The 15,991-nt window shown below is 49.2% G+C and overlaps 1 protein-coding gene across 5 annotated transcripts in view; it reads left to right on the forward strand.

The window, feature by feature from the left end:
* Positions 1 to 7,994, forward strand: part of ZNF250 (zinc finger protein 250) — a 20,281-nt gene extending 12,287 nt beyond the window's left edge. For all 5 annotated transcript variants that reach the window (XM_024117510.3, XM_007104708.4, XM_028500644.2 and 2 more), the window contains one exon: positions 4,228 to 7,994. In XM_024117510.3, the coding sequence (XP_023973278.1) occupies positions 4,228 to 5,552 (1,325 nt within the window). In that variant the 3' untranslated portion in view covers positions 5,553 to 7,994. The remainder of the gene's footprint in view (positions 1 to 4,227) is intronic.
* The last annotated feature ends 7,997 nt before the right edge of the window (positions 7,995 to 15,991 follow it).

The raw sequence follows: 15,991 nt of genomic DNA on the forward strand, positions 1-15,991 counted from the left end.
GCATACCACAAAAAAAAAAAAAAAAAAAAAAAAAAAAAAAATTTATCTTTTTTTTTTTTTTAAGGTATTTTTTGCTGGGCACAGAGTTGTAAATTGACAGGTGTTTTCCTCTCAGCACTTGAAGGATGTCCGTGCATTGTCTTCTGACGTGAAGGTTTCTGATGACGAGTCTGCTGTATTTCTTACATTGGTTCCTCTGTGTGCTCTGTGGTTTTTTTCCCTGTAGCTGCATCTAAGATTTTTCTCCTTCTCTTTGGTTTTTAGGAGTTTGAATAGGAAACATGTTTGTGTTTCTCTGATCTTGGATCTGTGTTTTGATATCATCCGTTATTGTTGGAAAACTCCCAGCCATTATCTTTTCAGATGTTTTACTTCCTTGTCTTCTGTCTTCTCCTGGGATTCTAACAACATGCAAGTTGGGCTGTTCAGTATTGACCCACAGCTCTGTTCAGTGTTGTTTTTATTGTTTACTGTTCATTTTTCTCTTTGTGTTTCAGTTTGAATAATTTCTGTTGACCTATTTGCAAGCTCCCTGGTCGTTTCCTCAGCTGAGTTGAGTCTACTAACGAGCACATCAAAGGCATCCTTTACCTCTGTCGCTGTGTCTTGTGTCTGATCGTGCAGGTTGTTCCAACACACAGGTCACCTCTGAGCCTGGCGTATTTGCCGCTTAGTGTCTTGTTTGTGTGTGTGTCTGTGTGTGTGTACACACATGTGCGTGCACTCACACACCCTTTTCTTTTTTGGTATCTCTTACTTTTTATTGAATGTCAGCCATCACTCATGGGACAGCGAAAGAGGTAAACTGTCTGGAAACACAGCCTCTCCTGCTCAACTGTTAGTGTGAAAGGCAGAGTCAGTTCAGTCAGGAGCTGGGCTGGGTTCTTTTGTGCCCATGGTTGCCTTCAGGGCGCCACCAGATTCAGATTCCACGGGCACTTCCTCGTGCAGGGCGGGGGCACTCAGTCTCCCGTGTGTTTCTGTACCTCAGAGGCTTCCTCCACCCGCAGTAGCCTGCTGTGGCTTGTTGCTCAGCGCTTGTTAGACTTGGGGAAGCGGGGATGGAGCAACCCCTGCTGTCCTGGTCCGTCCTTGGGCTCAGCCCTCCCCCAGCTGAAGGAGGTTCTGTCTGGGCCCAGGGTCGTTTCCTGCCCCTTCCCCACCCCCACCCCCCAAGCACAGGGTAGTCTTCCCTTCCCCCAGCCATGATTTTCATCTGTCCCCAGAGTGTCAAGTTTGCTTACCCTCCCCCAGTGACTCAGAACTTTTGTTCCGTAGAGAAGGCTCCCCCCTCTTTCAGACCTGAACCCCCAGGGGAGGTCCATAGAGATGCACCCTCGTGTCCATGCTCCCAGGGGCTCTTTGTCAATTTGTTAATGTTTTAGCTGGAGTCTCCAAGCCGCTTGTGTGGTGGCCCTGCCTTCCATCTTCCTCTCACCCCTCCCTTCAGCCATGGGCCATCCCACACACCTGTCTCCATTCAAGCACCTGTCTTTCCCTAGATTTCGGGTCAGTTGGTTATTATTGTGACGTTAGGTCTGTGATGGATTCAGAAAAGTTAAGATTTTGTAGATTGTCTAGCTTTTTCTTGCTGTTGGGGTGGAAGAGATGCTCTTTCCAGGTTTTTAGCCCCTGGGGGAAAGCCGTTAACAAAATGATATAATAATACGTGTTGTCTTAAATAATATAATGATGATATTAATGGTAGAAGAACATGGGCATCACAGCTAGATTGGTCAGTGCAGTCACCAGACTTTGCCAAATTGAGATTGTGTTCTTCTGAGGGTCCCTGGGAGGGGCCCTCACTGCCTCTGGTGAAGAAGCAGTGCTTGGAAGCAGAGGGCGGTGACTGTTTGGCAACAGGAACAAGGGCTTGGACACGGGGGTTGGAAGAGGAGGAGAAAAACAGAAGAGGGACCTTCCTGGCGGTCCAGTGGTTAAGACTTCGCGCTTCCAGTGCAGGGGATGCAGGTTTGATCCCTGGCCAGGGAACTAAGATCCCACATGGCACATGGTGCAGCCAAAAAAAAAAAAAGGGAATCAGAAGAGAGACGTGGGTCCTGAAGGCCCCCAGCTGCAGGGGGGAGGAGCCGAGTTCCGTTTTGGACTTTGGACGTGGATGTGCTGGTGGGCCCTCCAGATGAAGAGGCCTGGCTGCAGGCAGAACACCCACCTGAGCCCTGGAGAGCAGTCGTGGATGGGGAAGCCAGGATGTCTCCGTGTCGGGGGCAGCTGAAGGTCAGGGTGGGACCCTAGCCTCTACACCACTGTGGGGGCCCCTCGCCCTCAGTGTGACTTCTTTAAGAACCCTGGGTAAGTCTCCCCAGCCCTGCTCCTGCCTCTTCCGAGATGACCCTCTGCTGAGGGTTTGCTGCAGTCAGGCTGACTCCATCCTTTTTTTTTTTTTTAATGTTTTTTGGGGTTTTTTAAAATAAATTTGTTTATTTTTGGCTGCGTTGGGTCTTCGTTGCTGCCCACAGGCTTTCTGTAGTTGCGGTGAGCTGGGGTTACCCTTCGTTGCAGTGCGCGGGCTTCTCGTTGTGGTGGCTTCTCTTGTTGCAGAGCATGGGCTCTAGGCACGCGGGCTTCAGTAGTTGCGGCGCACGGGCTTAGTTGCTCCGCGGCATGTAGGATCTTCCCGGACCGGGTCTGAAACCCGTGTCCCCTGCATTGGCAGGTGGATTCTTAACCACTGCGCCACCAGGGAAGCCCCCGCCTCCATCCTTTTGCAAGAAGTATTAGCATTTGGTATATCTAAGTCCCTCCAAGGTAACCATTTCCTGGATGTCACGACATCACAGGTCAAATCAAGCACATGTTGACCCCGTTGGCACAAATCTCTTTCCAAACACTTCAAAGTCTATCTTAGAAGCTCCCTTGCTTGGTGGAGGGACTGCTTGGGTTCCGAGCCCATTATTTTCCAAGGGTCCTGGTTGGGGTTTGAGGGAGGCCGTTGTACAGCACCTGTCTTCTCAAACCAAGTTCTGAATGAATTAAAAAGTAAAGCTTATATCTCAATGATGCTGTTACCGCCAAAAAAGAAAGAAAAGAAAAAAGCTGATGGGACTTGAAAATATTCTTACTACAGAAAAAGCACAGTTCGGTGACAGCGTGCCTGGTTGCCATTCAGTATGCTTCCTAATCAGAAACTCCAGAAAGACCTTTAACCACCAGCTTCAGGCAGGGAGGGGCTTCTGGTTCTTCACTGTGAAGCAGAAGGCAGGTCCCCTGAGCTGAGAGGGCCCAGAGGAGGGGAGGGAGAGGCAGGCGCCACGGGCACGCACATTGGTGCCATTCTAGCTCGTGACCTCCTGGTGTTTCTGGGATAGCGTTTGTCAGTCTGCTTTCCCCAAGGGCTGCCGGCCCTGGCACTTGTCACAGGCCCCAGGAGTGTCGTTGTGTGGCGAGGGAGGGAGAGGTCCCTCCTCCATCTTCCTCGGCCCCCAGGGCCTCTCACTGTGGCATGTCCTTCAGCGACCGCCGTTTTTAACGCTGTCCCGAGCGAGGCCTTTGGGAAGCTAGAGGCAGCAGCATAGCGGGTGCTGAGATAGGCACTGGGAAGGTCATGGGAGGACTGGCTGCGTCCTGTCCCCCGTCTCGTGCTGTCGCAGCCCTGCCGCGGGCCAGCTCCACCTGCTGGGTGTCCCTGACGAACATCGCTCTGAGCAGGCCGTCCTCCGGGACAGTCCTGTCCCCTGGTGATGTCAACTCTGGCTCCGTCTCTGAGATTTAAAAAAATGTCCTTGGCACCCCCTGCTCCGCCCACTCAGCCTACAGAGCCCCTGACCTGACTGTGGAAACATCCCCTGGCGTTCTCTGCCATCCTCACTGACGCCTGAAAGCCCTGTCTTGTCCCCCAGGGAGCAGTCTGCTGGACACGCATGCAGCGCTCACGCATCTCCCTACAGCCCCCTTCCCACCCGCCATGGTCATAGGTGTGGTCCTGCCTCAATTCCACCTCCGATGGCCTCTGGACACTCCAGGGAGGGCGGGGCTGGGGTGGCGGTGGGCTCCGACCTCGTGTGCCCCTCACAGGGGCCCTCGGACTGGAGCCGGCCCTTCTCTCCAGGCACACTGTCAGCCTGGGCACCTTTTGTGTCACCTGCTGGTGGCTTCTCAGCCGTGGGCATTCAGGGGCCTCCCTGCTCCAGTGAAGCACCTTTAGGGTGGCAAATGCTCTGCAGTTTCAAGTGGGTTAACACACTCACTTTGGTTTTGTTGTTTCAGGATGTGAAAACAAGGAGCAGGACCAGAACAGAGACTTGAGTCTGAGACCGCTCACTTCAGAGGAGATATCGATGATTCTGAGGAAAACCCCCGCCGAGTGGAGCGATCAGGGAAGCTATGAACCCGAGGAGAGCTTCTGTCTGAGTCCCAGCCATGCTGGCCCCCCTGAAGGCCGGGCCTTGAGTCAGGGCATGCCTGTCGCTCAGCGACCAGCCGTTCCTGGCGGGGAGAGACCCTACCGGTGCGTGGAGTGTGGGAAGTGCTTTGGGCGGAGCTCCCACCTCCTCCAGCACCAGAGGACCCACACTGGGGAGAGGCCCTACGTGTGCGGCGTGTGCGGCAAGGCCTTCAGCCAGAGCTCGGTCCTCAGCAAGCACAGGAGGATCCACACGGGCGAGAAGCCCTACGCGTGTCACGAATGTGGAAAGGCCTTTCGAGTGAGCTCAGATCTTGCTCAGCATCACAAGATACACACAGGGGAGAAGCCACACGAGTGTCTCGAGTGTCGCAAGGCCTTCACGCAGCTCTCCCACCTCCTCCAGCACCAGCGCATCCACACCGGGGAGAGGCCCTACGTGTGTGGCGTGTGCGGGAAGGCCTTCAACCACAGCACTGTGCTGCGCAGCCATCGGCGGGTGCACACCGGGGAGAAGCCGCACGCGTGCGCAGAGTGTGGCCGTGCCTTCAGCGTGAAGAGGACGCTGCTCCAGCACCAGCGGGTCCACACCGGGGAGAAACCCTATGCCTGCGGCGAGTGTGGCCGTGCCTTCAGCGACCGCTCCGTCCTCATCCAGCACCACAGCGTGCACACGGGCGAGAAGCCCTATGAGTGCAGCGAGTGCGGCAAGGCCTTCCGGCACCGCTCCACCCTCCTGAACCACGAACGCATCCACACCGAGGAGAAGCCCTATGGCTGCTACGCATGCGGCAAGGCCTTCGTGCAGCACTCCCACCTGACCCAGCACCAGCGGGTCCACACTGGCGAAAAGCCCTACGTGTGCAGCGAATGTGGCCACGCCTTCAGTGCCCGCAGGTCCCTGGTCCAGCACCAGCGGGTCCACACAGGCGAGAGGCCATTCCGCTGTGCACAGTGCGACAAGGCCTTCAGCCTGAAGGCCACGCTGATCGTGCACCTGAGGACCCACACAGGCGAGAGGCCCTACGAGTGTAGCCGCTGTGGCAAGGCCTTCAGCCAGTACTCGGTGCTCGTGCAGCACCAACGCATCCACACAGGTGAGAGGCCCTATGAATGTGGGGAGTGTGGCCGTGCTTTTAACCAGCACGGCCACCTGATCCAGCACCAGAAGGTGCACAGGAAGCTGTGACCTTGGCCGCACACAAAGCTGCACTTGGGAACTTGGGCACCCACAGCCCCTGGAAGCCTCCAGTACAAGGGAGGTGCCCATCACCGTCACCAAGTGTCACTGAGAAACTCAAGGGAAGCACTGACACGTCTCTGGAAGAACTTCAGAGGATGCCTCTTTTGTTTCTCTCAACTTCTTGAGGTTACATTGCAGAGTAATTACACAATTGTAGAGAATTTTGGTGAAGACAGTTACAATTCATTATTTAACATTAGTTTATCAGAAGTGAGGAAGTAAAGGAAGTTACAGCATAAGGATTACTGTCAAGGTAAAACTTCCTCACACTCCAAATAAAGGTTTTTTTCTTAGAACATTATATGCCTTTCCTAAATTCAATGACTGTTCTGATTATTGCACTTAAAATTAGAATGTTGGACAATATTTTCAGTGTTCTGTTAAGCACTACAATGCTGTGTGGATAAAATGATATAAAAAAGATTGTCACCAAGTGTCGTAATGTATTATGGCTGAAAATCCTGTGTGTGTGGAACCACTTGTTTTGTATGAAAACCGGGTGGCAGGGGGGTGGGGGGGCAGGACTCTAAAGATTAATTAGTGAGAAATGGTGTAAATTTAGAAAACCATTTATCTAGTCCTTTTACTTTTCAAGATCAGAAGAGATGTCCTAACTTACTTATTAGTGAAGATTCAACTCAAAAATGGATCTTTTCCTCAAAACCTGTGCACAGAAATCATGGGATGTCTTGGGCTTCTGGGCCCATGTAGGCTTAGGAGGCCTCTTCACACTCAGAGCCCAGACCTCACAGCTGCTACACCACATGGGTGCCTCTTTATACACTATGGTGTTTCCCAAAAATAGTGTTACTAAAAAGACAGTTCTTTGGCACATACTTTTAAAACAATATTCTCAAATAGCTTTTTGTTTACTCTTTCTGATATTTCTATTCCTATGACTGAGGGTTTTCTTTCATTTTTTACTCCCAGTTCCAAGAGTCTAGTATTCATTGTCGTGTACTGTGATTAATCTAGTTTATCCATAATTTTTAAAAGTTTTTTTCTCTCTATTGAGAACATATCAGCTTCTCAGGAAAAATCAAGGACCAGAGTGTTGATCCTTTTTTTTTTTTTTTTTTGGCTCTGTTGGGTCTTCATTGCTGCACGTGTGCTTTTCTCTAGTTGTGGTGTGCGGGCTTCTCATTGCAGAGCACAGGCACCAGGCGCACAGACTTCAGTAGTTGTGGCACACGGGCTCAGTAGCTGTAGCTCTTGGGCTCTATAGCGCAGGCTCAGTAGTTGTGGCACACAGGCTTAGTTGCTCCGCGGCATGTGGGATCTTCTCAGACCAGGGCTCGAACCCATGTCCCCTGCATTGGCAGGTGGATTCTTAACCACTGCGCCACCAGGGAAGTCCTAGAGTGTTGATCCTTAGGTCTGTAGCAATCACTGATGCAGGTGAAAGCTTGTTTTCCCCTCTCTGCAGACACTGCTGAGAGGAGCTTACATCACTCAGGTGTAACATGAGAGAGGAACTGAGATCACAGGGAAGCTACCAAGCTTTTTGACAGTCCATGACTGGCATCTGACTCCCGCTGCTACTCAGAGCTGAGCCCACCACTACTCAGGACACAATTCCTAATCGTGTGGAAGTTAGAGTAAGAAACAGTCATGTTCCAAGACAAGGCTGCCCACTCTCACCACCTCTATTCAACGTAGTACTGGAAGTCCTCGCCACAGCAATCAGACAAGAAAAAGAAATAAAAGGCATCCAAATTGGAAGGGAAGAGGTAAAGTTGCCATTATTTGCAGATGATGTGAATACTATTGGGTGGGCCAAAATGTTCATTCGGCTCTTTCTTTAAGATGGCTCAGTAGCACTTAATTGTCTTTAACTTCATTAAAAGCAATTTTGTTAGACTGTATGTGACAGCTGTCATATCAGCATGCATATAAAAAAAGACGTACCAAAAGTCTTGAATTTCTGTGTAGCCATTTTAATATCGAAGATGGAAGAAAGAGCAACATTTTCAGCATATTATGCTTTACTATTTCAAAAAGGGTAAAAACGCAACCTAAATGCAAAAAAAGACTTGTGCAGTGTATGGAGAAGGTGCTGTGAAGGACCAAGCGTGTCAAAAGTGGTTTGTGAAGTCTTGTACTGGAGATTTCTCGCTGGACAATGCTCCGTGGTCGGGTAGACCAGTTGAAGTTGATAGTGATCAAATAGAGAACATTAACTGAGAACAATCAACGTTATACCACACGAGAGATAGCTGACATACTCAAAATATCCAAATCAAGCGTTGAAAATCACTTGCACCAGCTTGGTTATGTTCATCACTTTGATGTTTGCGTTCCACATAAGTTAAGTGGAGAAAACCTTCTTGACCATATTTCCCATGCGATTCTCTACTTAAACATAATGAAAATGTTCCTTTTTTTTTTTTTTTTCCCGTTGCGGAGCACAGGCTCCAGACGCGCAGACTCAGCAGCCATGGCTCACGGGCCCAGCTGCTCCGCTGCATGTGAGATCCTCCCGGACCGGGGCACGAACCCATGTCCCCTGCATCGGCAGGCAGACTTTCAACCACTGTGCCACCAGGGAAGCCCCAGAATGTTCCATTTTTAAAACAAATTGTGATGGGTGATTGAAAAGTGGATACTGTACAATAATGTGAAATGGAAGAGCTCATAGGGCAAGAGAAATGAACCATCACCAACCACACCAAAGGCCAGTCTTCATCCAAAGAAGGTGATGTTGTGTATATGGATTGGAAGGGAGTCCTCTATTATGAGCTCCTTCTGGAAAACCAAACGATTAATTCCAACAAGTACTGATCCCAATTAGACCAAATAAAAGCAGCATTCATCAAAAAGCGTCTGGAATTAGTGAATAGAAAACACATAATCTTCCATCAGGATAACGCAAGACCACGTTTCTTTGATGACCAGGCAAATACTATACAGCTTGGCTGGGAAGTTCTGATTCATCCGCCATATTCACCAGACATTGCACCTTTGGATTTCCATTTATTTAGGTCTTTACAAAATTCTCTTAATGGAAAAAATTTCAACTCCCTGGAAGACTGTACAAGGCACCTGGAACAGTTCTTTGCTCAAAAAGTTTTGGGGGAGCTTCCCTGGTGGCGCAGTGGTTAAGAATCTGCCTGCCAGTGCAGGGGACACGGTTCAAGCCCTGGTCCGGGAAGATCCTGCAACTAGGCCCACAACTAGTGAGCCTGCGCTCTAGAGCCCAGGAGGCACTACTGAGCCTGCATTCCACAACTACTGAAGCCCACAGCCTAGAGCCCATGCTCTGCAACAAGAGAAGCCACCACAATGAGAAGCCTGCACACCACAACAAAGAGGAGCCCCTGCTCGCCGCAACTAGAGAAAGCCTGCACGCAGCAACAAAGACCCAACACAGCCAAAGGTAAATAAATTAAATAAATAAATTTATTTTTTTTTAAAGTTTTGGGAAGATGGAATTATGAAGTTGCCTGAAAAATGGTGGAAGGTAGAACAAAAGAGTGAATACGTTGTTCAATAAAGTTCTTGGTGAAAATGAAAAATGTGTCTTTTATTTTTACTTAAAAGCAAAAGGCACTTTTTAGCCAACTGAAAACATAGAAGACCCTAAAGACTCCACACAAAAACTTCTAGAACTGATAATCCTAAAATTCATATGGAACCATAAAATACCCAGAATTGCCAAAGAAACCCTGAGGAAAAAGAACAAAGCAGGGGACTTCCCTGGTGGCGCAGTGGCTAAGAATCCGTCTGCCAACGCAGGGGACACAAGTTCCAGCAACGAAGACCCAATGCAGCCAAAAATAAATTAATAAATAAATTTATAAAAAAGAACAAAGCAGGAAGCATAACCGTCCCAGATTTGAGACAATACTATTGGATTGGCCAAAAAGTTCGTTCGGGTTTTTCTGTAACATCTTACGGAAAAACCTGAACTTTTTGGCCAACTCAATACAAAGCTACAGTAATCAAAACTGTGGTGTTAGGGCTTCCCTGGTGGCACAGTGGTTGGGAGTCCTGCCGATGCAGGGGACACGGGTTCGTGCCCGGGTCCGGGAAGATCCCACATGCCACAGAGCAGCTGGGCCCGTGAGCCATGGCCGCTGAGCCTGCGCATCCGGAGCCTGTGCTCCGCAATGGGAGAGGCCACAACTGAGAGGCCCGCGTACCGCAAAAAAAAAAAACACACAAAAAAACTGTGGTATTGGCACAAAAACCAACATATGAGTCAATGGAACAGAATAGCCCAGAAATAGGCCCACACACCCATGGTCAATTAATCTTTGACAAAGGAGGCAAGAATATACAATGGTAAAAAAAAAAACAGTCTCTTCAGCAAGTGGTGTTGGGAAAGTTGGATGCATGTATATCAATGAAGTTAGAACACTCTCACCATAAACAAAAATAAACTCAAAATGGCTTAAAGTCTTAAACATAAGACATGACACCATAAAACTCATGGAAGAGAACATAGGCAAAACATTGCCTGACAAATCGTACCTGAGGCAGTCAGTCTCCCAAGGAAACAGAAATAAAAACAAAAATAAACAAATGAGACCTAATCAAACTTACAAACTTTTGCACAGCAAAGGAAACCATAAGCAAAACAAAAAGACAGCGTACAGAGTGCGAGAAAATGTTTACAAACAACTGACAAGGGCTTAATTTCTAAAATGTACAAACAGCTCATATGACTCAATAACAAAAAAACAAACAACCCAGTTAAAAAGTGGGCAGAACCTAAACAGACATTTCTTCAAAGAGGAAATACAGATGGCCAACAGCCACGTGAAAAAATGCACAACATCGCCAATTATTAGAGAAATGCAAATCAAAACTACAATGAGGTACCACCTCACACCAGTCAGAATGGCCATCATTAAAAAGTCTACAAGGGCTTCCCTGGTGGCGCAGTGGTTGAGAGCCCGCCTGCCGACGCAGGGGACGCGGGTTCGTGCCCCAGTCTGGGAAGATCCCACATGCCGCGGAGCGGCTAGGCCCATGAGCCATGGCAGCTGAGCCTGCGCATCTGGAGCCTGGGCTGTGCAACGGGAGAAGCCACAATAGTGAGAGGCCCGCATACCATCAAAAAAAAAAAAAAAAAGAGTCTACAAATAACAAATACTGGAGAGGGTGTGGAGAAAAGGGAACCCTCCTACACTGCTGGTGGGAATGTAAACTGGTACAACCACTATGGAGAACAGTATGGAGATTCCTCAGAAAACTAAACATCGAATTATCATATGATCCAGCAATCCTACTCCTGGGAATATATACAGACAAAACTCTAATCTAAAAAGATACATGCACCCCTATGCTCATAGCAACACTATTCACAATAGCCAAAACATGGAAGCAACCTAAATGTCCATTGACAGATGAATGGATAAAGATGGGGTCTATTTATACAATGGAATACTACTCTGCCATAAAAAAGAACAAAATAATGCCATTAGCAGCAGCAATGGATGCAACTAGAGATTATCATACTAAGTGAAGTGAGTCATAAAGAAAAAGACAAATACTATATGATATCACTTATATGTGGAATCTAAAATATGACACAAATGAACCTATTTTTGAAACAGAGTCTTGGACATAGAGAACAGACTATTGGTTGCAAGGGGGAGGGGGTCGGGGAGGGATGGAGTGGAAGGTTGAGGTTAGCAGATGGAAGCTTTTATACATAATGTTAATGTTTAATGGATAAACAACAAGGACCTACTGTATAGCACAGAGAATTATATTCAATATCATATGATAAACCATAATGGAAAAGAATATTTTAGAAAAGAATATATACATAACTGAATCACTTTGCTGCACAGCAGAAATTAACATTGTTAATTATATTTCAATTAAAAATATATATTGATTTTTTAAAAAAGAAAAAAAACTAATGCTCTGTTGGAAAAAAAAAAGAAATGGTCATGTTGTAGTCAAGATGAAATAAGAGGTCAGGTAATTTCAATGTACGGAGATGTTTATTTGGAAAGACTCTGTATCACAGGACAACTTGAGTTACACAGTGCAAATCATTCTGATTGCTAAATCCTCCAAGTAAGTTAGGGTTTTCGGGGAAATCATTCCCAAATGTATAGTTTGCTTTCCCACCTTGCCAAATGAAGTGCGCTTACTCTGTCATTCTGCCTTCTCTTGCTCTCACCTGCACTGACCTGGGTGGCGAGCTGCAGTGCCCCTCCCCCTGGGAAGGAGCCTGGAACATGCATTTCTGTCACTTGCCTCTCCAAGGAGCAGGAGTAGCACATGACCTGCTGGGACCTAAGGGGGGTCTCTGCCCCTTTTGGAAGTCACGTCAGAGGCTGGAATGACCTTTGGGGTCCCCCTCACCCTGGTAACACCATTCTCAGCCATTATCTCCCACCTCTGACTTGTCAGCAGCATTCACACTTACTTTGGATTTTTTTTTTTAGTTCTAAGTCTTTATATTTTATGTATTTAAATCTTTCTCTTTATATTATTTCTCCTTACAGCTACCAAAAATCTGATGCTTAGTTCTCTTCAAATTTTCTATTATTTGGAAAATATTTTAGACCACCTAGAATTTGGTGTACTGTGTATAATCTGACATTTTCCAATAAAAAAGCAATGCGTGGAACCCATATTTATGCATGAAGGAAGATCAGTAACTTTGGCTTAAGGATCTCCTACACATCAGAGGCCATTGGACATGAGTGGGCAACCCAACCAGGAGAGCCTGAGAAAGGCTCACGGGTGCCAAATCCAGACAGAACCATGCGTCCCCTGCCAATCACTCCGTGAAGGCTATGCTGTGATGTGCAGAGCTGTGAAGGGATAGGAAAATGCATTGCTGGTGACAATACAGTCCACCTGTGTCGGGTATGGGGACACAATAGCGTGACCATCTCCTCTGGAGGAAGATGACTGCGCACCAGGACGTGGCTGGCAGGTGCCAGGCAGCCCAGAGGCTCCCTGAGGGGCAGGGGCACTCCTGGACGACAGGGCTGGAAGCTTCGTCCACCAAAGTCCACTCCGTGCACAGAGAGGCTGGAGGTGGAGGCCCAGGAGTCGGACTTGCCCGGGGGCAGAGGAAAATCAGAGGAGTGGTGGTGGGGACACCACTGGGGTCTCGACTCTGGCCCACCTGGCTAAGTTTGGGGAACACTTTTTAGTTTCCTGTGTAAAAGTTCCTGAGCTGAGAAGTGCCGGTGAGACGGTGTGCAGTTCGGGGTCCCCAAGACTGCCCTCACCTCTGACACTACTCACAGGTTTCAGGCTCCCCAAGATCACTCTCAAGTTCAATAATTTGCTACATGGACACAAAGAACTCACCTTGAAAGCTGATATAACATGGTTACAGCGTGTCACAGGAAACAGACACAGATTCAAATCAGCCAAGAGGCTGTATGGGGCAGAATCCAGGGAAAGTTCCAGATGTGGAGCTTCCGTTGTCCTCTCCCTGCAGAGTCACAGGCAGCATTACTTTCCTGACACTGGTGTGGGACACAGTGCACGGGTATTGCAACAGGGAAGCTCACCTGAGCCTTGGCATCCAGAGCTCTTACTGGGGCCGGCGACAGCTGGCCGCCTGCATGACCAACCTCAGGGTCCAGCCCCTCCAGAGGTCGAGCTGGTGCCGTGCAGCCCAAGGACTCCACCACAGGTCACTGTTGGTGTAGACCGCCTCACATGGCCCAAGGCTGCAGGCAAACAAAGATAACTCTTCTCAGGCAGGACATCCCAACCATCCAGGAGCCCAGGACAGAGGCCAGCCCTCTCCTGAGGTGAGGGTAGTCTTTTCTGCAAAGGTGATTAAGAGTGGGTTGGAGGGACTTCCCTGGTGGTGCAGTGGTTAAGAATCTGCCTGCCAATGCAGGGGACACGGGTTCCATCCCTGGTCCAGGAAGATCCCACGTGCCGCGGAGCAACTAAGCCCGTGCGCCACAACAACTGAGCTCGTGTGCCACAACTCCTGAAGCTCGCATGCCTAGAGCCCGTGCTCCACAACAAGAGAAGCCACGACAATGAGCAGCCCGCGCACCACAATGAAGAGTAGCCCCTGCTCTCCACAACTAGAGAAACACCGCACACAGCAACGAAGACCCAATGCAGCCAAAAAAAAAAAAAAAAAAAAAAAAAAAGAGTGGGTTGGAGCCCAGACCTGCCTGCAACTACTGTGACCTCAGGCCAGTCACTTCCCTTTGTGAGCCTGGGGTTCTGTCACAGGGTCAGCGTGGAATTAAGTCACTGCAGGAAGACCAGCCCAGGCCTCAGTCCGTGCGGTCCATGTGCTGAGTTTGCAGGACTCTGGACAAGTGCAACCACCACGGGGGTTAAGGGGAACCACTCACCCCCACGAGGAGGCGTCCAAACACTCTACAACCCCAGAGGACTCCGAGACCCACGTAGGAAACTGGGACAGGCTGGGGCAGGCGCTACCCCAGGTAAGCAGGAGAGGCCTCACGGCCCCCTTCAGCCACTCCAGGAGAGCAGAGAGGCCATTCACCGGGGGGCACCCATGGGCTGGCTCAACCCAAGGACAGGGCTGGGAGGGCCCAGGTCCAGCTCCCAGCAATCCTGTGCCTCAGATCTGATGTCCTGTCTGGGTCTTTGCCCCAAGGGTGTGCACAGGGCCAGGCACAAAACCTAGTATGTGAGCACCAAACATGCACGCTGTGAGCATGACCTCACCTGGCCTCACCATGACCTTCAGGGTGGATGCCGTTACCTCTTTTACTCGGGGATGCTTGAGCCTCCCCTAACAGGCCAGGGTCCTCATTGTCTGACCCTCTGAGCCCAACTGCTCATCTGACTCACTGCTAGCTGCCCAATTAATATCTAACAGGCAGCCTGCAGTCTGGGATGATATCACCCCCAAAGGCAGGCTGACAAATCGGTTCCTGATCTCGTGAGCTGAGGAGACAGCAGGACACAGCCACAGGAGTGAGCTGACCAGGTGCCCAGGAGCGGCCGCCCAAGAGGGCCCAGTGCCGACATCCAGAACCAGGGGGTCGCTCTGCCCGAGCCCTCCCCATCCCAAGACGGGCTGGACACTTGGCCCCTGTGAAAATGTGTCACCGACTCGTGTTACCAGCCCTATTAAGCCAAAACCAAACAGCCAGGAAAACCTGTCAGACCGTGTCCTCTGGTTCTGCACAGTGAAAACGACAGCGCACCTTTCTTTTTCCAGGTATGCTTCACCATTAAATATGTTTCTTCAGACTGCACTGCCCCTCCACCCCTCCCTGCCTCTCCCGCCTACCCCCCAACCTAGGGCTTTGGGGCTCCCTTCAAGTAGGCCACAGTCCCTCGGGTGCCACTGGCTCAGGGGACATCCACGCCAGTGGAAGGGACCCCCCCCCCCAGAGCAGGGGTTCTTAGACAGCCCAACAAAAGATCATCTGGGCCACAAGCAGTGACAGGGCGAAGGGTCTGAGAAAGAGGAGGGTCCCACTTAAACCCAAACAAAGAAATGCTGTTTCCTGAGTAATCAGTCAGAGAAGCACTGGCCACGGTCGTGCCTGTTTAATCTGCAAGCAGAGGTTAAAAGCACAACGTCCGTGCGGTAAGGTAGAGTGAAAAGCACAATGTCCATGCGAGAAGGTGGAGTGGAAATCAGACTGTGCTCTGCTCAACTTTGCATCCTGACAGGCAGGCAGGCAAATAGTTTTCCAATGATTCAGTGCTGGTGACATTACATATTGGGTACAGCCACTCTGGAAAGTATTTGCATATTTACATCAGTGTCCTTTAAAACATTTATCCTGTTCCTAGGAATGTATGCTAAAGACACAATTTAAAAGAATAAGTTAAAGGCCTGAAATAGTCACTGTGGAATAATATATGTCCAAATGATAAGTTTTATAAAACTAAAATATGTTAATTAGGTAGACATTTTGTTACTGTTACAAAGGCAGTTATCAGGGAATGATGTCCTGGAAGATGGCAGAGTAGGAAGCTCCAGGACTCTGTCCCTCCACCTAAAAGACCACTGAGCTGGCAGGAACTCTAAAGTAACTATTCTGGAACTCAAGTCTAGTCAGATGCTTGCAGCATCCAGGAGAGAGCTTGACGAAGAGGGTAGGAAATTTCAGCAAATTCCAGTGAATCCACAGCTGGCCGGCACCTAGCACACCCATCACCTGGCCCGTGGCACACAGCCGTGTGGATGCTGGCCTGCATTTCTGACACAGCTTTGCTGGAGGAAGGATAGGCAATAAGGCCACTATCCTCCAAACATGAGAACTGTGTTCTGACGGTTGATTGCTGCTTTTGACCACTGCGGCGCTGGCACAGGTTTGGCTGTCATTGGTTTTTTGGGGGTTTTTTTTTTTGGTTTTTAAAAATAAATTTATTTATTTATTTATTTTTGGCTGTGTTGGGTCTTCACTGCTGCACGCTTTCTCTAGTTGCGGCGAGCGGGGGCTACT

The sequence above is a fragment of the Physeter macrocephalus genome, chromosome 15 (assembly GCF_002837175.3).
Source record: "Physeter macrocephalus isolate SW-GA chromosome 15, ASM283717v5, whole genome shotgun sequence".
In the NCBI taxonomy this organism is placed as follows: Eukaryota; Metazoa; Chordata; class Mammalia; order Artiodactyla; family Physeteridae; genus Physeter; species Physeter macrocephalus.